General features: G+C 37.4%; 1 protein-coding gene across 1 annotated transcript in view; it reads right to left on the bottom strand.

Annotated features, from left to right (window-relative positions):
• Positions 1-25228, bottom strand: part of LOC127650590 (adhesion G protein-coupled receptor B2-like) — a 461335-nt gene that overhangs the window by 55226 nt on the left and 380881 nt on the right. The window contains 5 exon segments of the mRNA XM_052136090.1: positions 122-188; positions 2097-2166; positions 5339-5489; positions 6581-6683; positions 10924-11027. Coding sequence (XP_051992050.1) covers positions 122-188; positions 2097-2166; positions 5339-5489; positions 6581-6683; positions 10924-11027 — 495 coding nt within the window.

Below are 25228 nucleotides of genomic sequence, written 5' to 3'. Positions count from 1 at the left end.
TTAGTGATATATTTTCTCCTTCGACTCAAGGCGTGATGTATTTAACATTTATATTAAAGTGGGAGGTGCTCATACTGACAGTAATTCTAACCAGTGGGAGAGTAGAGAGTTTTAAACATACCAGCACAATGACAGCAGCGGGACCGACAAACGCATAGAGCAGCCCCCCTTCCAGAGACAACCAGCAACTGAATTTGAAATAAAGAATAAGAGAGAGAGAGAGAGAGAGAGAGAGAGAGAGAGAAAGATAGACTTAAACACTGCAAAACACTGAAGAAAAATGAATTGGTGTTGACTTGTTGATCAAAAGGAAGTCATTTATGCTCAGAAATAAAAATGTATTAAAAGTAAACTTTTAAATTGTATCTTTACAGTTGCACTACTTTTGGGCACAACATTTCAATGCAACAGCCTGCGTCTTATTCAATAACCACCCACAATGCAAAGTTTACACAAATTTTAACATGCTCTAGCAGAACTGATATTAAGTATTTAAATTAAGTCAAAGTCATTCTTTCCAGTGTTTTTTTTTTCCTGTTTTCTATGTAAGTTGCACTTGCTGATAGTGTCTTATTTATAACACTCAGCACTTTTGTTTTGCCTGATGCAATTAGCATTGCACTATTACCACTTGCAGCTGGTAATAACGCAATGTTAATTGCAAAAGGCAAATAAGAACTCCATTTAAAAGAGATGTTTTTGTACATTTTCTAATTATCATGGCAGCAGTAATTCATCAAATGATCTAGTTGAATTTGTCATTAGACACATGCAGTCAATCATATATGCATTTGTATGCTAAGAGTGGAACCCCAGATTAAACACTCTGACACAACCTAATCAGAGTGCAGTGTTGAGACTGCAGGTAAGAGAGTGACTATGAAGTAAATAGGCAGTCGATGGATCCAACTGTGAGCTTATGTGAGGAGACAGACTTCTTGGGCACAGTCTTTAAAACTTGTTGTTTCATTTGAGGGAATCTATGAGACATATGCACCCAAATAAAGCTCTAAAAGGCCACATTGTTTTAAACTTTTGTCTCTAATTAGACAGGGAGCTCCTTGTTTTAAATCAATTGCTTAGTGGAGCTGTAAAGACAGAAGCCATTAGATGCAGAGCAGCAGAAAATGGCCGCCGATATAAAGGAATCCATAGTCACTAATTGAGGAAGAACAGCACAGGGATGAGATGCCAGGATCTGGAAACTCCTGATAAAGATGTAGACGATCTTTCTTCTAAGATCAAAGGTCAAAGTGAAACATCAGGTAACACACCCTTGCAAAGAAATGTCACCGGAGCCTCGGTCTCAAACTTGTTAAGAAGGTTTCCGTTAAACCTCAGGCATCTAAGCATCTTCTACTGCTGTGGTTTTTTACGTGATTTGGTTGTATTATTTTATGTAAAATTCTACATATAAAATCTCCATTTTACTTTAATATAGAGTATACTGTACAGTATATATATGAAAGCATGTTTACAAAAAAAAGAAAGAAAACATTTGTAATATAGACTAGTCGGTGGGTTGTCTGAACAATTAATCGCCTATATAAAGTATTTAGGCTGGTTTAGGGTCATGTCCACCAGAAAAAAATCTGATCATTTTCTTCGGGAGCATTCACACAGAATGAATTATTGCATTCAAAAACAGCAAGACTTAATTAAACAGAATGCAATAAAACTCAGGGGTCTTGAGCTGCATTCCAGAACTATTTTTAAATTCACACCCTGTCTTAAAAAACATAAAACTTATGGTGTGAGAAAACGGCAAAAGACCATTGCATGTGTATATAGACTACACATTCGAAAAAAAGTTCATGGCTGAAGCCATCAAAAAGGAAATAGATTTAGTGATGCAACATCTAAGATCTATTCATCCACTTTGAAGCACTGCTGCCAAAAATATTAAAGCTAAAAAATGTATCATCACTCCATCTTACTTACTAATTAATTATTGAACTAGTCAATCATCCTCCAGTTTTAGCTACCTCTGCATTCTGCATCTTTCAAACACATAATAACATTTGAATATTTCAGCAATGTTCACGAATGGCAAAAAAAACACCATAGTGCAACTGCACTGCATCACTGATACTTACTAGCTCGGCGTGCCATAGCCTCTAGCCCGGGTGAATCCCACAGATACAGCAACCACAAGAGCAGGCAAACCTGCAAAAAAACAAAACAAAACAAAATGAGTCAAAGATGAAAAGGATAATGGCATGGAAACAAAAAGCTATACATTTAACCTGCACACAAGAAAAATGTCCACCCAATATAATAGCAGACAAGCACTGCTGAAAGCAAAATTATGAGTGGAAAATGCAACCTAGAATTGCCCCCCATCAGTTTTCAGGATTGTTTCTGCTCAGATGGCCTGAGGCTAGAGGGGACGTTAGCTGAAGTAATCTCCTCTTACATCAGTAACTTTCCTTTGCTTGTGCCCTTTTCACGGACAAATGCACATGGCGTACAGGTACAGCATCCCCCCTTGTGCACAGTGCCCTTCCAGACCTCAGACACACTGCTTTTTTAGAGAACAATCCCCATGTGCCTCTATATATGCATCTTTCTTTCAGAAGGCCAGTGTAAATGTTTTCCTCTGTGTTTTCTAAGAGCACTGCATGAGGGAAGCACAATGAGCACTCACTGTGACCCTCTTGCTTATGTCAGCAACATAACTAATGCTTGTAGAACGAGAGAATACTTATATCATGCGATGTTGCCAAAGGCTGCTAGAAATAATTATAAACTATATATATATATATATATATATATATGAATGATTGGTCTGTACACCTCCAGTGTACAAAAAGGTCAATGTTTTTAATGCATGTTTTTATGCCTAATCAGTTAGGGAAACAAACAAGGACAGCATTCTGGTCATAAAATGGTTTTCAAATATCACATCTTGAGTCTTAGAACGTTCAAAATTAGATTTAAAAAAAACATATAAATTATTCATTTGACAGTAAAAACACAAAGGAAACGTCAGCAAATAAACTTGGAGGATGGGGCCAGTTCCAAACTGTTTTTTTTTTTGTTGTTTTTTAATTCTGGGAAAAAAAGTTTTTCTGGGAAATTGTTTATTTAGAGATAAAAATAAATTCAATTAAAATTATTTTCAATGTACCTTAGCAACATTACAAATAATATTTAGAAATATGTTGTTAAGGATATTGCGTGTACTTTAAATCATAACATTACTAGAAATCGAAAAACTAGAAAAAGCCAGAACCCCATTTATATGGATAATGAATAAAACATTTGTAAAATGCCAATACAAATAAAGCACTAACAACTGAAAATATAGAGTTTTCTAATGCATGTTTTAGTTTACAGACTATTGCATACAGTGAACTTAACATTGCATAGCTACGTCCTCCACACCGCTATCTGAGTAGAGAACATTACAGCAGTATGGGGTGAGGACTCTCTGCCCTGGCCTGCTGGTCGCATCATGGAGCCCAGCTTCACTCATGTGCTAATTAGACCTATCCATTCTTCTCTCTCTATGTCTGCATGCCACGTCCACACATAATGAGCTCTCCTCTGAAATATTCATGTAATTAACAATGCTCTCATTAACTCTAGAAATTAAAAGCAATTAGAAAAACTCAGGTTTAGAAAATCAAGGGAAGGGAGGGGACCAACGGGGCAGTCATGACCGAAACGCTGAAAAAAAAAACAGGGGGCACCCGTCATAGATATCCATCCAGCGCATGTTCACATTGAAAAAAAAATGGAGCAAACATTGTAGATGGACACAAAAACACTGTCAATGTGAACAGCATCTAGGAAGGCAGGTGCCAGGTAGGAGTAGGCAGCAATGCAGCTCACTATGTTTTGATCATAGCTGAGCTATGTTGGCAATATCACCTCCCTGTGGGCAGGAATGCTATTCAGATACTCTATCTGCAAAGGACATATTAATTAATGTAAGTGATAGTAGATCAATAATTAAAACACAAGTGTGTGTGCCACTGCAACCACTACCTATCAGAATGTTTCTAGATGTGGCTTGTGTTAGGGAGATGGCACACAATGCATTTATTATCACAGATCAGACATCTCCGACTTGCAACACAACAATAACATTGAGCTCCCTTGGCATGTTTTTGGCATGTCATTGGGTTAAACTAAAGCAAACTGACATGCCTGACAATGTTATTGGTTTGAATTGAATATAAATGGCAGTTATACCTCTGCATCACTCATTTGGATGAAAAATCTGCTGTGTTTTTACAGTGTGCATTTTTAAGGGTTTTTACTACAGAATTTCTGTGTTTTCTTTCCAGTTGTTTGTAATGATTGGATTAGTATAAAAATAAGTAAATAATTCAGAGTCCATTGCTAACCTCATCTCATATTCAACCTACATTTATGTTAGTTCATAATGCATTAATTAATGTTAATTAATACACTCTTGTCGTAAAGTGTTATCAAATGATTCATGCCGATTTGCGAATTCAACCAACTAAAAAGAACAGACTCAAAATAAAAATGTACTCACAAATCGGACAACACATTGTCTTGAAAGCAAGTTTTCCTCTACACAAGAACAATATCTGATATTGAAGGAAATGTGATTTTACACTAAAGAAATATAAAATCCTGTACATTTTGATGTCTTTTCCATGACCTTGCAAGTTGTTTATGATAACTAGATTTTTGTTTAAATCATTAAGATCATTAAGAGAGTTTGAATTCACCAGTTCATTGAAAAAAGCCAACAAAAAGGAATGAATCACTTAGCCAACAAAAAGGAATGAATCACTTACAAATCAGGCATCACTATGGCTTAACTCTACACAAGAGCAATAGACTGTCTTCAGAGTAGTGTCATCTTTGATTTTTAACGAGACTGAAAACAAGGCTCTGTGGGATGGACTTACCGTCTGTTTAATTGCATCCACTGTAAAAACTGCTTAACGGTCCTTGATCACATCGAACTTCCCACAACTCATGTTTTTCTAGTGTTTTCTGTCAAAATATGTTTTTTTCAACGTTTCCTCAGTGGAATGATCCAAAACACTTTAAACAGCAGTAAAACCCATAAAAGAGACTGTAAGTCTCTACCTCAGAGCCTCATTGCCATTCCCTTAAAAAAATGGAGCTACTGTAAATAAGGTCCATCTCTAGCCGATTATATATTTTTGAGAAACAAAACAAGAAAAATGCATATTCACTGTAAGTTTCCATGATCTTTCCACACCTGGAAATAACACTTTTAAAATTCTCTGATATTTCTAGGTTTTCCATGACCTTGGGCACCCTAAATTTAATAACATAACTTTTGACCTTTGATGTATATTTTTGTTGTATACATGTGGTGCCCTACCCCAGCCCAGGCACAGGAAGCGCTTGCGAATGAGGCGTGATCTCATCTTTCCAATCACGGCCAGGTAGGACTGCCATGCCTCTGTCAGTACCCAGCAGAATGAGGCAAGAAAAAAGAAGTGCAAAAAGGCAGCAGTCACAGTGCACAGCCCCTAGAGAGAAAGGAAAAGAGAGAAAGAAACAGAGAGAAATTGGGATTAAGAAATGAGAACAGAAAGGTGAGAAAATGGTACAAGGGCAGTAGAGGCGCAAGAAGATAGAAAGAGAACGAGGGAGAGAGAGAGAGAGAGAGAGAGAGAGAGAGAGAGAGAGAGAGGAGAAATAAAGTGATTGAGAGAAGTGTAAAAGAGCTGCAGACATTAACGAAAGTCCACTGAGTGTGAAAATTAGCTGGATCAGCGCATTCCATCCTGTTTTTTTTGGCATATGGCCCACCTAAATGGAGTGAACAGACTTCAAAAATGGGTTAGTTACAGGTTGAATTCTGAGGAACATGGCGGACTGGAATTAAAGTATGATTTACTGTAAGCGGCAAACGAAAATAAGAAGCGGTTCACTGACTATCTTACCAAGAGGTTTTATACAATAATGAGGTGCATATTATAATGCTAAGTACTGTCTCACTCAGCAAATGAGAAAGATTCTGCACCATTTATGGTTCCGAAATGAGGCTTATCTGTACTTCTCTCAAACTAATGCCGAATACTAGAGTTTAGTGAAATATTAAGGCTGCAATGAGCGGAAAGTGCTCCAAGCATCAGTTTGAATGGTTTTTCTTTGGGAGTCTTTGCTTCCTTTGTAGCTCTGAGCAACAGCTTGAGTTTGAATGGTAGCACTTATTTCTATGGTGCTTCTGTAGTCTATCTCACTCTCTCTCAATGTGACTGACATGCCTGACACAAAGCTGACCCTCCAGCGGCTTCTACACGTCCGTCTGCCTGAAAATGTGCCTACGATTTGATCTTTCTTAAATATTTATTGTTGCCACTTATGGTGTCATTACAGCCTGGAGAATGTACAAACAACAGTCACCTGTATCAGAGAAACTACTGTCTCGTGGGATTCCGGGAGGTGGCATTGCCCTCATGTATGGAGGTTTGAGCATGTTTGTCTTGTAGTTGTATGTTTTTTTAATAATAAATTTTATCATTATTATTATTATTATTATTATTATTATTATTATTATTATTATTATTATCTCTCATAAACAGGAATAGCCAAACACATGTGTGCACATACTTACCTTACTGAGAGTTTGGGACTGTCCTACCAGTATGAGCACATTGGAGGCCAAAATGGACATGCAGAAGTTCACCAAGATGATGGACCTCTCTGAACGGATATACCTGTGAATGAAAAAATAAATACATAAATAAACAAAGTACATATACTGTATACAGTATGGTTCATAAGTCTAAGTCCACATTGAAAATCTGGGATTCAAATTTGAATTTCGAAATCTATTTTTATTTCAAAGACAATGCCCTTGAATCTTCAGATGTACTAGAAACAATGAACTAGAAAAAAAAGGATAGCAGAAGATAATTATTAAATAACTAGATACTATAAGAGCAGAGCCAAAATGTCTGAGAGCACTTTGGATTTTTTTCCTTTTTATTTAAACCTGGAAATAAACTAAATATTTTTAATTTTACAAATTATAGATCTATCTAATCTAAAATCTAAAAAGCTAATTCTGAATGTTGACCTTGCTGACTCCTTGGATTTCCTTGCTTCCACTGAAACATACAAGATTCTCTTTGGAACATTCTCAAATCATGCTGCGATAACATGGATCATCAGGTTGTGTATAAACATGTGGAGTCTTTGCCAGCTTGAGTGCATGTGTTCATTAAAGAAAAAGGGATGGTATTAATAAATTCCATTCAAGTAATTTTTTTTTATTTAACTTCTCACTAAGAATGGCTTGTTCATTATACAATTTCTAATGCAAAATAAATAAACAAGAAACATGTACTAAATGTACCCACTGTAGAGGACTTATACAACATAATTTGTAGTGCAGTTATGACAATATGGTGATTTCTGAGAACTGATATGCAAGTTTTTGTCATTGTCCGGGATCCATTTATCAACCAAAGCAGGCAGAATATTCTTTTTTAAGCTACATTGAACAGTAACAATTTAAGCAGCATCTCTGATGACCTGCAGATGAACCACAAAAAGGCTTCTTACACACAAATGTCAGTGAACAAAATGCCCTCATCTGCTATGTCAGCTCTTGCCAACTTTACCCATGAGGACAATGGCAGTGTCCTCTGGATCAATGGTCTGAGAGATAGGGGATGCAAGTGATAAGTGTGACTTTTTGATGGTGTGACAGCTAAGCTGAGAGAGAGGAAGTACAAGTAGTGGAGAAAAATATCGGAATGCAGGATCCACCATCTGCGTGGGATTCATGTGATGGGGGTGGACATTATTTACTGTGTGATGGATGTGTAATGCAAACTGCAGTCATATATCATTTATATAAATATTAAAAAGCACTTAAGCAAACACAAAAACTATCCATATAATGTCAAAAGTATTTGGGCACTTGTCACACTTAAAAATGTATGAATGTCATTGCATTAGATAATAATCTATCAAACCAAGTGGCAATTTTTAAGCAACATTCAACACTTTTCACAATTCATTTTTTTATTATACATTTTTTAAATGGAGGAACATGTCCAAACACATTTCTTTTCTTTTTTTTATAGTGTTCGACATAAGTCAAATGGGTTTGGAACAGCATAAGGGTGTACACTTTGAAACTGTAGTTTGACAAGCTACCATCTATTTAAGCTACAGTCAAGCTACTCTTTTGAAAAGTAGTTAGCTACACTACAAGTTACTGTCCAAAAACAGCTAGCCACATTGAAGCTACTTAATGAGGCAATATATATATTTTTTTATGTTAGTATCAAACAAATAATATTGACATTTATTAATTAATGTAAAATCCAAAAAAAGTGGCTGGATGGTCATCCTAGATCAGGGGTCGGAAACCTATGGGTCACGAGCCACAAGTGGCTCTTTGTTAAAAATGAAGTGGCTCGCCAGGTGTCTCAACATTCACCAACATATGATCGTTTAAAACTTTCTAGAGATAATTTTCTTGGAGAAAGTGCGATTGCAAAGCTTGAAGTCATGACACTGTTTTGATTTCCTTTCTCTCTAATTTGTCATACAGCCTACTCCTGGTGAACAAGGTTTGAAATGAACACCCACCAAATGCGGATTTTTCATGCAGAGTATTTTTGTTAAGAATGCTGACGAGGGCAGACGAGGAGTGAGGATCTAGGTACAGCTCTTTACTAAATAAACAAGACAACACGGAATAAATCAAAACACAGGGAACAAACAAAACATCCACGAGGGGATAACAAAATGTAAACACTAGAAATAACCATGGCAGGAACACAGTCAAAGACACCATAACATACATTTGACATTCAACAATCGACAAGGAACGGGGAACAAACAGGGTTTAAATACACAGACACAGGATGATCATAAACGACAATCAGGTGCGAACAATGACAGAGTGATGAGGGCCGGGAATCATGGGAAATGTTGTGCAACTTGGGGCAGACAACAGGGGATCGTGACAATTTTACTAATGTACCAGCCACTGTGGAAGGCGACCAGTAAGACTTCTCGGAGTGATATATTACAAGAAATTAGCATTGTCAACCAAAGCATGTCTGACCATATAATCGGATATCACGATAGTTTATATGCGATTATTATTAAAATATTTTTTACATATCACTCAGCCAAGTTACATTTTTCATGAACAATTGTAAAATTGTATGGAGACCCGTACAAACGCATACACCATGTTGCAAAATATGACCTATTATTTTTGCATATTTGTTTGTTTTTGAGTAGTCTATGTGCAACATTTTATTTTATTGAAAAACTTTGTTTTTGAAAATAGTAAATTATTAGTTTGTGGTATAGCTCTTCCGAACAAATGTATCAACCACAAATAAAAAAATTGGCTCCTTAGTGAAAAAGTTGCAAAATTGTTGCATAATAAAACATGCCATAAATGATTTCTTTTCACAATCATTTTATTTATTTTATATGAAAATAATTCTTATATTATAATAATATAAACAGTATATTTATAAATATAATAATAATAATTCACTCGCTGATCCCAATAGCGCACAGATGATGAGAAGCTAAATAAACATAGTTAGAACAGAAACAAAATCCCTCAAAAGGCAATAAAATCTTTTTTGAATAATTGCATTAAAAATAGTAAAGGTAAATATGCTGTTGTGTGATCTATTAAGAACAAAGTGTCCGAAACATTCTTTGTTTCATAGAAGAATGAAATGGTGTTCTTTTATCATTTTCAGATTTACCTGCCCCTGTACGTCTTGTAAAGGTAAACAAAATGTGGTTGCTTGCTTGACATAACATCAGACAATCTCTTTTTATACAAGAGAGCTGTAATAAGCTCTCAACAGATGTGGGTAATTCACTATTTTTGTTTGTGATCTACCATTACAAAAGAAGAAGGCGACACTGCCTGATTCTGATCAGCAGACAGAAATATGCTGCCAGATCGTCAGACTTTTGCAGATAAAAGTTTGTCTTCTATGCAGTAAGGAAGACTATTAGTTACAATCTGACCAACATGATGTAGCTTGTGGTCACACTATACTGTTACTTGCTGGAAAACGTAGTTAGCTACTGGAAACGCTACTCTGTTTTAAAAGCAGCTGAGCTACTGTCAAGCTACTGAAAAATGTAGTTAAGTTAGTAACTTCGCTAAATGTAGTTAGCTACTCCCCAACACTGAATATCCCTTTAAATGTGATGAACAACATCTGAGGTTACTCTGCTGGGACACTGACTGGCTGAGTCTAGATGGCTAAAAGCAAATTGCAGGAATGAAAAAGAAGTTAGTTAGAGATAAAATCTAGGATCATTTGTATCTAGAATTTGCTTGGTTTCATATTTTGCTGTCTTTAAATGCTTTTTTGGGGAACTATATATACACAGAGATCCATAACATTTTCTTTTTTCACTTCATTGATCTTGGAACATCTTGAAGAATGGAGAACGTTCTGAGTTATTCTTTTAAAGAAACAAATACTTGTCCAAGCCATTGCCGGCAATTTCTGGACGTGGTGTTAGCCAGTCATGTGACTTTCCCAGGCCATCTGCCACACAGTGCTGTTAGCAGCCACACTAGCCTTCACTTCCACTCTCCACATAATCCTGTCCTGCTACAGGTGGCTCCCGCCGTCCCTCATTTGTTCCCAATTATTGCTAATTGCAGTTTTGGCCAACTGTGGATCTACCACATGCCAGATGCTCATTCTACTCCAGTCTGGGCAAGACCACGTGGGATGCTGCAGCCTGAAAACCCTAATCTTTAAGGTGTAAGCATGCCTGTGAGAGTGCCGGGCAGTGAACTAGGGGAATGGGACAACAATAGTGCACTAATATCCTATTAGGAATGGAGGACAGCAGAACCTGAAAGCTACATTCAAAAAAGCACTGCAAGTATGTGCTGTGTTGTTGGCTGTGGGTCAGTTGGGGGTATATTGTTAAACTCACCTCCAGAAGGCAGCATAAATAAGCAGTAGAATGAATAGAGCCATGCAGGATATGCCACAGCCCACCATGAGGGGCACAGATGGCATACTGGAGGGCCCCATACCCTGCAAATGAGGGAGAGAGAAAGAGAAGAAATAAAGAAAATGAATGTGGAATGTTATAATATAATCAAGGGGAAATGTGCAGTCAGCCAATCTTTATTGAAAATTAACATTGGGGGGTCTTGCATCACCCTGAAGGGGCTATACTTTGCTATAATGACTGGCTGACTATGTATTATCTACTTATTACATGGCTACTTACCAGATAAATAAATAAATTAACATGGAATATTCTTTGGAATTTAAATTACTGTATTATGTCAAAAGAAAGAGACTTTATTATGTCTATATCAGGAATTCCAGAAAGCCTTGTAATAGAGAACAAAAGTGCCTGCCCACTGTTTCAGCCATCTTGGTTCCAAAGCATTTTTCCCATACATTTTTTTTTTTTCCATAGGGATTTCATAAAATCCTTCATAAAAGAGCTATAAGACATGAACCAAACCTACCGGCTCTTAGGTGAATCTCAAGCATTACAAACTTTGATTTGAATCAGAGAAGTATTAAAATCAGTAAAAATAAAAATAAAAATGGTATTAAGTAAAAGACTGTGTACTTAACGTCTTCCATGAGGGAATGAACGGCAATCCCAAATTGTAAATTATGTATTCAAGTTAAAAATTATGAAAAACATAAAAATATTGATTTAAAGTAGTTTTTACAAGTATAAAATCATTATATTTAAACTATACAGCAAAATATTTAGATCTATACACATTTACAAGCAGTTTGAGAGAGTAGGGTGACCGACTCGATTTTACCATTCACAATACGTCATGGGAGTGTGCGGTCGCTGATCAGCTCTCTACCTCATCGGTAGTGCAGTTCTTCCACAGGAATTCCTCTGTTAAACATAACTTATTAAAAATTAAGTTGAAATAACGCAAACTGATGGCTTCAGTAGAAGCATTTATCATCGATTACCAACCTCTGAGCTAATGGTAAGTCTTTACAGGTTTCTAAGTTATCGTTAATAATCAATTTTCCTATGAAAAAATAAATAAAATAAAAAAAATGAGCCAGACTGTTTTGCTCTATAATATGATATTTGATTTACCAAGATGTGCATACAAATATCAAAAGAGAAACTGGTCTCTAAACACTTAAAAAAACAGCTTTACAGGAAAGAGGAACAGGGGAGGAAAAGGATAAGGAGTAAACAAAAAAACTATTCTGGAGGGTTGTAGAGAGAGATGATTGTGAGAGGATTACATTTGGCTCAGGTTAAAGCAAAAGGCCAAGGGTCTTCTTTCCAAATAGCCTTATGGCCTTCATTTGTACTCTATTCTCTCATTCTCATTTTTTTCTTCCCCATCTGGTCAGAGCTAGATTTTGGTCTTAAACTGGACATTCCATCCCCATCAGCTCTTTGACACTTTCGAGGCCCTTTGCCCCACCTTTTTAAGCATCTCTGCTGAGAGAAGGGTTACTGCAGATTAACTCAAGCCTCATGTTTCTGGATTACCCCTACTAGTCCCTAGTTATAGTTCTGTGTAACCTCATATTACTGCTCGGATAAGAGTTCAATATCATGCTATATGCACAAGCGCAACAAAAATACTATTTTGCATGGCTTCCACTCAAAGACATTAATTAATTAATCGGTATCACATAGAAACCAATTGGCTGGCATGAATATCCCTGTCTATGGAGAGGTGTTGATCTCCATGTCATTCAACTTCCTGTCCAATCTTGAAATAAGTATTGTATTAAATGCAATATATATATATATATATATATATATATATATATATATCAATGACATTTTAATAGACCTGGCTCAGTGCTAAACCAGCATATTTAGCACCTGGTTGAATTGGATTGCACACAGGTTTTTGCGCTGAAATAACGCATGCAAAAGTGGCACAACTGTTTAGAGAATTTTCCCCTTTGAGGTTTGTGTCTTAGTCTACCTATTAAGCCAGTCCAGTATGAGGATCCAGAAAAATTACATCTTCACTGGACCTGTTACAGCATGATATTAACAGCAGGGGATCTAATCACTCAGGCGCCATTGTGTTAATGGGCAACATCACCAGCCCTTCACAGAACATCATTATAGAGGATGTGAACACTACCAGTCTGTAATCATTAATACAGGACACAGTATTTTTTCTTTGAAACTACAAAAATAACAGGCCTCTTGAAACATCAGAGAATGGTCTGGGAGAGAGAAATCTGTACTGCTTGATTTGATCGTATAATTTGTAATTGTAACTACCCTACAATATTTTGTGCACATTGACAGGGGTGCAAATTCAAAAGAGTGTCCATCACCAAACGGAATTGAAAAAATACAGTTTAATCACTGTCCAGAAGACCCTCCCTGTCTTCTATTGGTAGCACAAAGCTTAATTCTGCCACAAACTCACGCCACTGAGCGACAGGTAACAAACCACAGTAAAAAAATACAATAAAAAAATACAATTACTTATACAGTGTGTGTGTATATATATATATATATACACACACACACACACACACACACACAACTGCATCTCAAAAAATTTGAACATTGTGGAAAAGCTTTTCTGTAATTTTTTTCAAAACTTTCATATATTCTAGATTCATTACACATAAAGTGAAATATTTCAAGCTTTTTTTGTTGTAATCTTGATGATAATGGCTTACAGCTCATGGAAAATGTATTATCTAAATATATTAGAATAAAGAATTTATAATACAGAAATGTCAACCTTCTGAAAAGTATGTTAATTTATGCACTCAATACTTGGTCAGGGCTCCTTTTGCACGAATTATTGCAAATAAGTATTGCTCAGTGGTCCAAAGTACTCCTTTCAGATGAAAAAACATTTTGCATTAAATTTGGAAATCAAGGTCCCAGAGTCTGGAGGAAGAGTGGTAATGCACAGAATCCAAGTTGCTTCAAGTCCAGTGTGTAGTTTCCACAGTCAGTGATGATTTGGGGTGCCAAGTCATCCACTGGTATTGGTCCACTGTGTTTTTTCAAGTCGAGAGTCAATGCTGCCGTCTACCAGGAGATTTTAGAGCACTTCATACTTCTATCTGCTGACAAGCTTTATGGAGATGCTGATTTCCTTTTGCAGCAGGAATTGGCACCTGCCCACAGTGCCAAAACTACTAGTAACTGGTTTGCTGACCATGGTATTACTGTGCTTGATTGGCCAGCCAACTCGCCTGACCTGAACCCCATAGAGAATCTATGTAATCTATGTCAATTGTCAAGAGGAAAATGAGAGATACCAGACCCAAAAATACAGATGAGTTGAAGGCCGCTATCAAATGATGCAGTAATTTGTGCAAAAGGGGCCCCGACCAAGTATTGAGTGCATTAATTTACATAATTTTCAGAAGGTCGACATTTCTGTATTATAAAATCTATATTCCAATATTTTGTGATACTGGATTTTTGATTTCCATGAGCTGTACGGCGTAATAATCAAGATTACAACAAAAAAAGGCTTGAAATATTTCTCTTTAAGTTTAATGAATGTAGAATATATGAAAGTTCCACTTTTTTAATAAAATTACAGGAAACAACTTTTCCACGATATTAAATTTTTTTTGTACCTGTGTGTGTATATATATGGTATGAAAGACTAATTGATTGACATTAGCTTTAAAGTCATGAAAAGTTACTTTTCAAACATTTAGCCTTTCATTCTGAAAATGGTACCGAAATCACTTAAACACACATTTGTAAAAAACAAAAACCACAACATTGTTTGATAAAAATTAAACTGAAAACATTTCATTTTAAATTTAATCCATCCGAACATATTCTGTGAATCCTAAACTAGGTGGGGATTAGCGGCACATCATTGTAATTGGTCAGGTATTCTTAAATGGTCTGCAGTTATATAGTGCCTTTTTAAGCTTTAACGGTATTCAAAGCACTTTACACTGCATCTCATTCACCCATTCACACACCAATGGCAGCAGAGCTGCTATGTAAGGTGCTAGCCTACCATTGGGAGCAACTTGGGGTTCAGTGTCTTGCCCAAGGACACTTCGGCAGGTGTAATCGTGTGGGCCGGGATTCAAACCTGTGATTAGTGGCCGACCCACTCTACCAACTGAGCCACAGCTGCCCCATCTAATAACATGATATATTTTAAACTCTTAACAGTGCAAGTAACCCCAGATTAAATTTAGGACAGTGCATAATTCATAAAAATATATTAACTGTAAAAAATAAATCATGATTTTTCCATTTTAATAATTTCCATGACGTTTCCAGGCCTGAAATCACAATTTAAAAATGATCTGATATTTCCAGGTTTTCCATGACCATGGGAACGCTGTATAAAAATTATGATCTGATTGAAGCAGAATATAGATTGCACACATGAGAACAGAAGATAACTCTCTGTAGAGATGTTGATATTTAACAGTGAGAAATTCCAGATTGGGACCACAACATCTCTTCTCATTTTTTTTTCATATTAATGCTTAACCTTTCTATCAGTTTGCCAATCTGATTCTTCACGGACTGTGCTGACGTTTTTTCCCATATTTCCTGTGCTTTTGATTTTGAGTTCCGGTTTTGTGGAAATCTGCAGACACATTGTGGTGTAGCCTCTCTGCGTCACTCCGTGCCACTTCTTGCTTCTCACTTCATCTGAATATACATACTATTCTGCCACAAAGTATGCAAAAAGCAGTACTCCAAATGAGAGGATATCTGAATACACAGGTCGTAAGACATTTCCAACATGGCGAGTGTAGTATGTTTTTGAAAGTATTTCCCATATACTTTCATCCCTACAGAATGTACTTCATCAAATGTTGAGAAGATCGAATTCAGTACACACTATAGAATTATGGGTATGCATATTAGCAGCCACTAAAAATAATAATTCACCTATAAATTCAAGTTCTTTAAGCATTTACTCACCCTCATTTTAATTCGAATCCATGTGAATTTCTTTCTTCAGTGGAACTCAAAAAGAGATGTAAGGCAGTATTTTAGTCTTAGTCACCATTAAAAATAAAATAAAAAAGGGAAAAAATGCCATATGAGTTTGAAACAACTTGAGGATGAGTGCTGCAAGTGATGACATAATTTTCATTTTTATGTGAACTGTCCCTTTAACCCCAGGTTGCTATAGAAATGCTCTCCCTGTCATGATGTTGATTCTAAGAATCTTTCTTAAAACATTACTGATGTCTATAGTTCACAGTCTTGCAGCAATCAATTTGTTCCTCCATCCAGCATTCATTTGGATGCATTCTTCCACTTGATATTCTTGGCAGGAGAACCACAGTCATGTAGCAATTTTTGATAGTGGTGTGGTAGTAATCAAGAGTATTCTTACTAGGTGGGAGACATGCTGGTAATATTTCTGAAGAACTGTCCGCAGGTTGGCATGATTAAAGTCTCCCACAATCAGGAATACAGCATCAGGGTACTGTAGGTACTTTCATAAGTTTTAATAGTGGTATATAGTTCACAGAGTGCCTTTTCCTGAACTGATTTGGCCAAAATATAAATTACATTCCATATATGATGACAGATTGAATTCTCTCCGTAGAAAAGTAGTCATTTAATAGTGAGATATTCCAAGCTGGGACAACAAAATCTCTTCAGATTGTATATATATATATATATATATATATATATATATATATATATATATATTAAAACACCAAGAATTCATCACAAAACATATGCAAACAAAATTTTTCCTTAGCCTCTAAAATAGAGTAATCTGTACAATCCATCGAGCTTCATAGCCGAGTCAGTTGGGACACCAATCTTTGATGTCCAGCTGAGAATTTAACCCATTTGACAGTTTGTTTATCTCATTCTCCATGGACTGCGTTTGGAGTTGTTTGGTCCATAAGCTGAGGCATCCAACATAGAGATTTGTGGATGACCAATAGTATTTTTGACGAAACGATAACTAAGGTGGTGGAAAAGGCCAATAACTAAACTTGGGATAGATGCCTTTTTGAAGCATTGATTTTACTGATGATTTACGTTCTATATTTTTTCTGAATTAAATAGGGCTACTTGCTGCCAAATTACTGCTGCAATGTAACCATTAAATATACTGCAAAGTTTTACCAGTATTCGTCGGAATCTTGTGAGGTTCAAGAGTAGATAGTAAGAACGATGCCCTCTGCCTTCTCTAGCTGTGTACACACAATAGTCTTTGTCTCTTCATACATATTTTTCAACATAAATTTAGTAATGTTTGGGCGGTAGGGTAAGGCTGGTTTAATTGTCATTAAAATGTTTTGGAAAAGGGGACTATCCACAACGTTAAGCAATAGCATATCTCCTACTAAATTTGCGACCCAATTTTAAACTACTTGTTCTATGTCAAATCAATTGTTAATTTTTTTCCCAGGGTTCAAAGCTTCCACAATTGTAGGTTGTACATGTTTATTGACTTTCACTGCACATCCGTGCCATTAGCCATTATATCTGTTCATCTTAACCTATTTTGCACTTTCTCCAGCTCTCCAACCTAACATAATATTACCCACAACAAACCACCATGCGAAACACCATCTGCACAAATGTAGGTGTGACAGAGTAAAGCCTTCTCTGCTGGCCTAACATGCCTAATAAATAAATATTATTGTCATCCTTTCATTCTCACTCACCTTTTTGCCTATGTATTTTCAATCGCTATCCAATCAAAATGTATTCCTTGATGCTAACAAGCGAAGCGTGATGGCTGTTTTACAAATCACATGTTTGAAACCAAGCACATCAGCCGAAGCAGCATGTGAGTCTGTTTCACCCCTTAAGAATTTCTCCCCCCATGTTTATTTAATCTTTTCAACATAATAAAAAAATATACAAAAAGTCCAGTGCCTTACAAACTACACGGATGGGTATAATCACTTTTGACAATGTTTCTTTTTACAAAGGAAAAATGTTGGTACAAATTTACAATAATTACACAACGAGTGAAGTTCAATGTCAAACTCTATTTATCAAGAAGTCCATTCCAGAATTGCAGATCTGGTCAAAGATATCTGCTTTATCATTTAAATAAAAGCTTATACTTTCTAAATGTAATATGTTTCCCATTTCTCTCATCCACATTTCATATGTTGGTATTTCCTCTGATTTCCACATAGTTAAAATAATTATTTTTGCAATGACCATGCCAAAAGGTAAAGCTTGCTTATATTTCTGTATATAATGGACTTGTTCCTTCTTAAGATAGCTACAATGGGGTTTGGTTCAAGGTTCTTTATTTATTAAAAGCTTCAGAGAAACACTGAAAAATATTTGACCAATATGTACACAGCTTGTTGCATGACCAAAAACAGTGAGCTAGTGTACCTTCTATTATGTTACATTGGTTACAAAATGGGGACACCTCTGGGGCAATACTATGGATCTTAAATTTAGATTAGTACAGCCGATGCAGTGTTTTGAACTGTATCAAGTTGTGTCAAAGTTTTACTGAACAGTTATGTACAGTATATTGTTTAACATTCCTCCCAAAGGTCATCATCTATCTCTAATTCTAACTCTTTGGTTCAATCCTCCATATGTGAAATTGTGTCAGTAGATATGTGCGTTTGCAATACCTTATAAAAGTAAGACACTGCTCCCTGGCATAATGGATTAAATCTGTCCATGCGTTCAAGTGTTTCATGTTTACACATAGTCCTAAAATTAGGCATGTGTTTTCTAACCTAATCCTGAATTTGCAAATACCTAAAGTAACTCAATGTAGGAATAGGAGTGGAGGAAAATACACCATCAGTGTATAATGCTCCCACATCACAATCCCTTTCTCTTTCCACGTCAAGAAAACGTTGTCATTCAAACCAGGAATAAATGCAAGATATTGGACTAACAGTATAAGTTCCTAGGGCCTTTACAAAGAACTTAATTGTTTCCATATTCTCAGTGAGTTGCCAATAATAACACTATCACTGATTTATTTACTTTAATTAGGCTATTCAGGAGGGCAAGAAGTGAAGTCTTGTTACAATGGAAAGCCAAGCAGGACAAGAATTTGATTCCTTAAAAGGGCCCATTTTCTGCCATGAATTTTTTTTTAAATGTGCTGCCCAATAATAAGTTTTAAAGTTTGGTAGGTTAAAGCCCCAACCTCCTTTGATTTAGATAAATGATTTTTTTTAGAGATGTGTACTGCTTTGTAGTCCCACAGAAAGGGTACAATTATTGAATCTAATTGTTAAAATATGACTGAAAAAGGTAGAGAAATTGTAGCAGAAGAATCATTTTAATGGTGATGATTCGTCCAGCTAAATATATGGGAAGGTTTTCCAGAATTCTATGTTGCATTTCAATTTCTCAATTTTATTTAGCCAATTGGTCATCAACAAATCTCCAGCATTTTTTATTGTCTCTCCAATATAGATAAAACTACTATATGCTTTCTTGAAAGGCATGGTTTGCAGATAATGCTAAATAATATTCAATGTAATTGGCATTATCTCACCCTTTTCCCAATATATAGTGACACCTGAGAATGAGCCAAATGTTCTAATCATCAACAGAATTGAAGGTATGGATGTTCGAGGACTGGAAATGAATGAGTTGATGTGCGGTGCCCTTTACAACAACAGGGGCAATGCTCATACTCTGTCTAATACTCAGCGAAGGAGCTTCAATAAGAATTTAAAAAAGAAATGGAGAAAGGGGGCAACCATGTTGGGTTCCTCTGTGCACAGCAAAAGAAGGAGAGCTATTCCAAATGGTAATGACAGTGACAACAGGATCTGAGTATATTACCTCAATACATTTTTTAAAGGAGATTCCGAACCCAAATTGTTCCAGGGTTGCCAACATATATGTCCACTCCACCTGGATGAAAGCCATTTAAAGAGATGATAGCTGACTCTGCTGTGTGCTTGCTATATAATATATTAAATAGGCATTGAAGATTAAAAAAATAATTGTCTCCCTGGCATAAAACATATCTGGTCTGAATGCACGTACAAATATACTTTTTCAACTGTTCAGCTAGGATCTTGCTAATTATTTTAGTTTCAATGGGCAACAAATAAATCGGACGATACAATGACACCAACATAGGGTAGCAACCTAGTTTTGTGATCAATGTTACATCAGCCTTCTATAATGAAGCAGGTAGTCTAGAATTTATTTTTTACTTTTATTTTTTTATGAAAAGGGACATTTCATAAAAACATTTTTTATATACATTTCTATTTTGAAACCATCTGGACCCAGAACTTTATTATTGGGACAAAAGTAAATGGCTGAGATGATCCCTCCAAGTCTCCTCCAAGTAAATATCAGCGTCTAACACCTCCACAGCCTCATCCGAGAGCTTGGGAAAGTGGTTACTGATCTCAGGTTCCATTTTACATTGCATCTGATAAACCTCAGCAAAAAAATGTATTTATTTGGGGTTTGTCAGTACTACACCATGATCTAAAACTAGGTATAGCCCTTGAAGCTTGAATCTGTTTTAATTGTCGAGACAATAACTTGTGGAATTTTTCACCAAATTCAAATTGCTTTTGTCTAATTTGTGAGAGTAAATTTATGACATTTTTGGAAGTTATCACAATATATTAATATTTCAAAGTAATAATCTTATTTAACAATTCTTTCATTTGATTTTCTTTTTTTATTTATTTTCCAAAATTGTTAGTTGATTTTCTATTTCTCCCTGCCTGCTTATGGCTTGTTACTTTGTATGAGATTATATGTCCTCTGAGGAAAGATTTAAGGGTTTCCCAGAGTGTAGAGTCCTGAAAATTATTGATAACTAAGGTAGTTTTAAATACATTAATTTATGTAATCTAACACAGAATCCAGGACACAGTTGAAATCGCCAACAATAAACACTTTTGATTCAGACAGATTGTGTATGGTTTTAAAAACTGTTTGGGAAAACACAGGATTATCTAAGTTTGGGCTATATAAGTTTACAAGCATCACCATTTTGTTGTCTAATTTCCCATGCACCATTACATATCTTCCATTCTGATCATAAATCGTCTGGATGTATACGAATGGCACATTATTAAAAATTAGAATGGCAACCTAGTGTGCTTTAACATTGAAATTTGATTGATACACCTGCAAAGACCAAGTTGGGTGGAGCAGTTTGACTGCGGTTTTCTTCATATGTGCCTCCTGAAGGAAAAATATATCTGCCTTTAGTGATCTTAATTGTGCATACACCTTCCCCCATTTCACCGGGTTATTTAATCCCTGTATATTCCAGCTGATTATTCATACTACTCCATCACCGTGTTTATGTGAATCAACTGACATAAGATACCATCACCAATAATGATGACCATTGCCAAACTGTGTTATCAAAGAAGCATGGAAAGAGAACATTATGATACACTGAAACCCCCCAAAAAACATATTAAACCCTCCCCTGGTCCCACTACTAACACCTTGTATCCATCACAGAACCAGGAATCTAACTATAACACTAGCGACAAAAAAAATTGTGTAAGCTTGCATACTTTCATCAAACCGAAATGTCCATCACCACTCCCCTTGAATTATTGACAAATTATTTTCAACAGTCTGCACCAAAAAATTATTGAAATCCCACTAATTTTCATAGTGTCATGTCAGATCTGACACACATGAATCCAGGGCATACTCCACGACATCTAAACCGAATCCTCACTTTGCTCAGTGATCCGCTTCGATACCCAATCCTTCACTATTTGGCTGAGTAAGTCATTTGCTTTAGATTTGTGTGTCAAAGGCATTGGTCTGATCTCCAAAGGTGACAATAAATCTGTCTGGGTGCCGAAATCCGTATATCTTATGTTCTTTTTTTGCACTTTTCCTTTATGTCATTGAAGAGCTGCCGTTGCCTCATAACTGTTGACTTTAAGTCAGGGAAGATAGATCTGTTCTGTAGTGATGTAGTTAAACAATAATGGGCCTGAGTTTACCATTCTTAATCCGTTTAGAACTTCGGTGAGCTATATCTGTCAGTCAGAGAGTTCCAAATCTGTAGCTTATGATGTTCCATGATTGCCACCAAAGGTTTACTGCTGGTTAACTACTACCGGTGAAGAGCTTTCAAACTCATGTTTGAAAATAATGAGTGCGAAATCTGCAGCAAATTTGCTGCAAGTTTGTCAGAACATTAGATTTTTGCAAGGGTGGGCAAAACACTTGACACAATGAATTTAGAAAGCTAAGGCTAGGACTGAAATAGCATCTGTTGCTCTTTGGAAAACCGTGAAATGGATAAAGAAATTAGTTTATACATTCTACTGCTGCTGTTGAGAGCATATTGTGAATTGGCTTGAATATAAAGCCCTCATTCATGCACTTACAGCTCAATTGGACTCCTGGTGTGGAATGGTCAGGCTTTCACACAAAGCATTTGTTACTAAACAACCTCAGTGAACAAAGACTCCTTAAGCTGTGTGTGTGGGCTGTGGTGTTGGCCTACCCAGAGTGTATATTGTATGTACCAGTTTGGTCACATCTGCTCTCTTTGAGCTTGTGAGTGTGTTTGTGTATAAAGGAAAGGTAGACACGGGAAACAGAGTAAATTAAAATAAATAAATAAACACCCAGCAAATGGGATAGAGCTTAGAGCTGGTGAAGGTATGCATCTTTTTACTGAGGCTGGCAGGTGCAGCCGTAACAGGTGGCAATGCGAAAGGTGCTGCCAAACTTTCACTCTCATTTTTTGTTTAGCCTTATGTCCTTGGCATATTAATTGCCCACATTATGCCTGTGCCTGCTTCACTTTGGCAATTTTGATGAATGCAGAACACCAGCAGACTGAAAAATGACTATAGGTGTTGTGTCTTTCACAGAAATGCCATTTCGCAGAGTAAATGAGAGGGTAGCACATCATAATATGGAACTGAAAAACAAGAGCATAGGGGCATACTATATTCAGTCTTCATGAGAATAAGAGAAAGAAAGAGAGAGAGAGAGAGAGAGAGAGAGAGAGAGAGAGAGAGAGAGAGAGAGAGTGAGCGAGCTTAGCAGAGGCCTGATTTTTGATTCACCACTAAGCCCTACAACAGATGTGTGAGTCGTAGACAGCATGATGTGACAACAGAATAAAAATAACCAAAATTACTAAATGAAAATTAGAAAGATGGAAAGGGAGACTGAAGGAGAAAGATACCATCTGTATCAAACAAACTGAAAAGATAATGAAAGTAAAAAGGGAAATAAGTTTTGAAGTTTTAAAGTACACTTGCTCTATACTGGAGTATTGCATTTTCTTTTTCATTGTCAAAGCAGCATGTCACCTCAGAATGTTCACTAACCACAGACCAATCAGATGGCAGCTCGAGGCTAGAATTTTAAAAGGAAAAGTTTACCCAAAAAATTATAGTTCCCTTTACAAAAAGCTTCACTAGGATGCTGCGCTTGCTAAAAGCACTTTGGGAACAATCCTGCATTGTGACCAGCTGTGAATATGTGTGTAACACGTCAATGAACATTAACCGGAATATATAGCCTAAGCTGGTGAGATCATTGAATGCAACTGTGGCCAAACGATGTGTTTTTCCCTGTCAACATTCTATGACTGTCAAGGACACGCATCAGTATTGTTTTGTTTGTTTGCCCACTCTTTCATCGTCGAGGCTCTCGCATATATCTGGCTGAGGAGCGAGAGACGGGTCCATCCCTATAACTCGCTCTCTCCCCAGATACAGCTGATCCTTCTCGTAAGACTGAAGCGCGCCTCTTCGTTTCACGAGGAGGCGCGGAACCTCTGTACGTTTCACGCATAATAATAAAGCAGCTGAGAAGTTACTCAAGGTGGTTACTCGGGCTGTGGCCAGACTACAGCTAGACTGGCCACACGAACAAGAGACACCCCCCCCCAACGCTCCAAACTATAAGACATATTTCTGTCTGGTGGCAAAAAAAAAGGGAATGCTATATTAGTCCCTTCCTTTATTTAATGACTTCCATGACGAGTTTCTCGCTCATGGAGGAACCCATATACTTCCCGTGTTCACGTAACCTCAACGTCTTTATACTTGACTATCTTAGGTGCTGAGACACGGGGGTATTCAATGATGCCCCAAGTCGCTTGCAGGCTATCTCTAGCCGGGTTCGGCATCGTCTTTTAAAAAGCCCTCTCTCCCCACAAAGCCTTGTAGTATGACCTCCACTTTAGTGGGGAGGGCGAATCAAGCAGCAGGTCAGGCTGGTGTTGCTCTGCACACAATGGCTGTATTACAGGCTTACCAGGCTGACGTACTGAAAGACCTGAGTGGGGTGCAACGCTTGACGAAGAAGCCTTCTCTGGACTTCATCGGGCCACAGATCTCTCCATGCGACCAAGCAGACAGCCTGTGCCATTGGTCGGTCTATGTCCGCTTTAGTCAGCAGGGAGAGCCATTTATGGCTTAAAGGCCTTTTGGGCATCAAGGACAAGGACAAGTTTTCCTACTCGATGCCCCGGATTCGCCTTCCGGTCTCTTTGGAGACACCATGAATACTGTTATCTCCAGATTCCAGTAGGCGAAAAGCCATGAGGAAGCCTTCGGGCAGATTTCTCCTCGCCACACTCAGGGGGTGGGGCCGTCGGCCACCCAGTCCCGCCCTGACTCTGCTAGGCAGAGCGTGGCGAGTCGTGCTCCCCCTCGTAAAGACTGGGGACAGGCTCGTCGCCCTCAGCAGCCCCCGAAGCAGGACCTCAGGGCCAGCCTTGTGGGGGTAGTTCCTCTCGGGACGGGGTGTGTGTTCCATCCACTTTGGACCTCACGATACCCTCACGAAACCTCTTCACTCCCTCCGCCTTTGGTGTTTCGGGTGACAGAGGCTTCCAACAAAGAGTTGGGAGTACCGTTGCTTCCTGCCTTTATCCAGGACGCGGAACACTTGATATCCCCTCAACCGGAAGTGTCGAAATTGATACCCATCTCAGAGAACCTGGCAGCATGGAAACTTCTGCCAGGCATTTCTATGTGGGTTCTGAAGACAGTAGAAAGAGGCTACAGAATTCAATTCGCCTCCACGTTTCAACGGCGTTGTTTCCACTACCGTGAAACTGGAGCAGACACGTCTACTGTGGAAAGAGCTGCAAAATCTCTTGGTCAAAGGGGCCATGAACGTGTTCCCCTTCTAGAGAAAGAGGCAGGCCTTTACAGCAGATACTTCCTGGTCCCCAAGAAGGGGGGGGGGTGTCCGATTTTAGATCTTTGAGGCTTGAACCGCTCGGTCAGGATGTTCAAGTTCAAGATGCTAACTGTCAAGATGGTCGTGTCTCAGATCCAACATTAGGATTGGC

This window comes from Xyrauchen texanus, chromosome 10 (genome assembly GCF_025860055.1).
Source record: "Xyrauchen texanus isolate HMW12.3.18 chromosome 10, RBS_HiC_50CHRs, whole genome shotgun sequence".
Lineage (NCBI taxonomy): Eukaryota > Metazoa > Chordata > Actinopteri > Cypriniformes > Catostomidae > Xyrauchen > Xyrauchen texanus.
The sequence above is the reverse complement of the archived record's forward strand: the minus strand, read 5'-3'. Positions and strand labels throughout refer to the sequence as shown.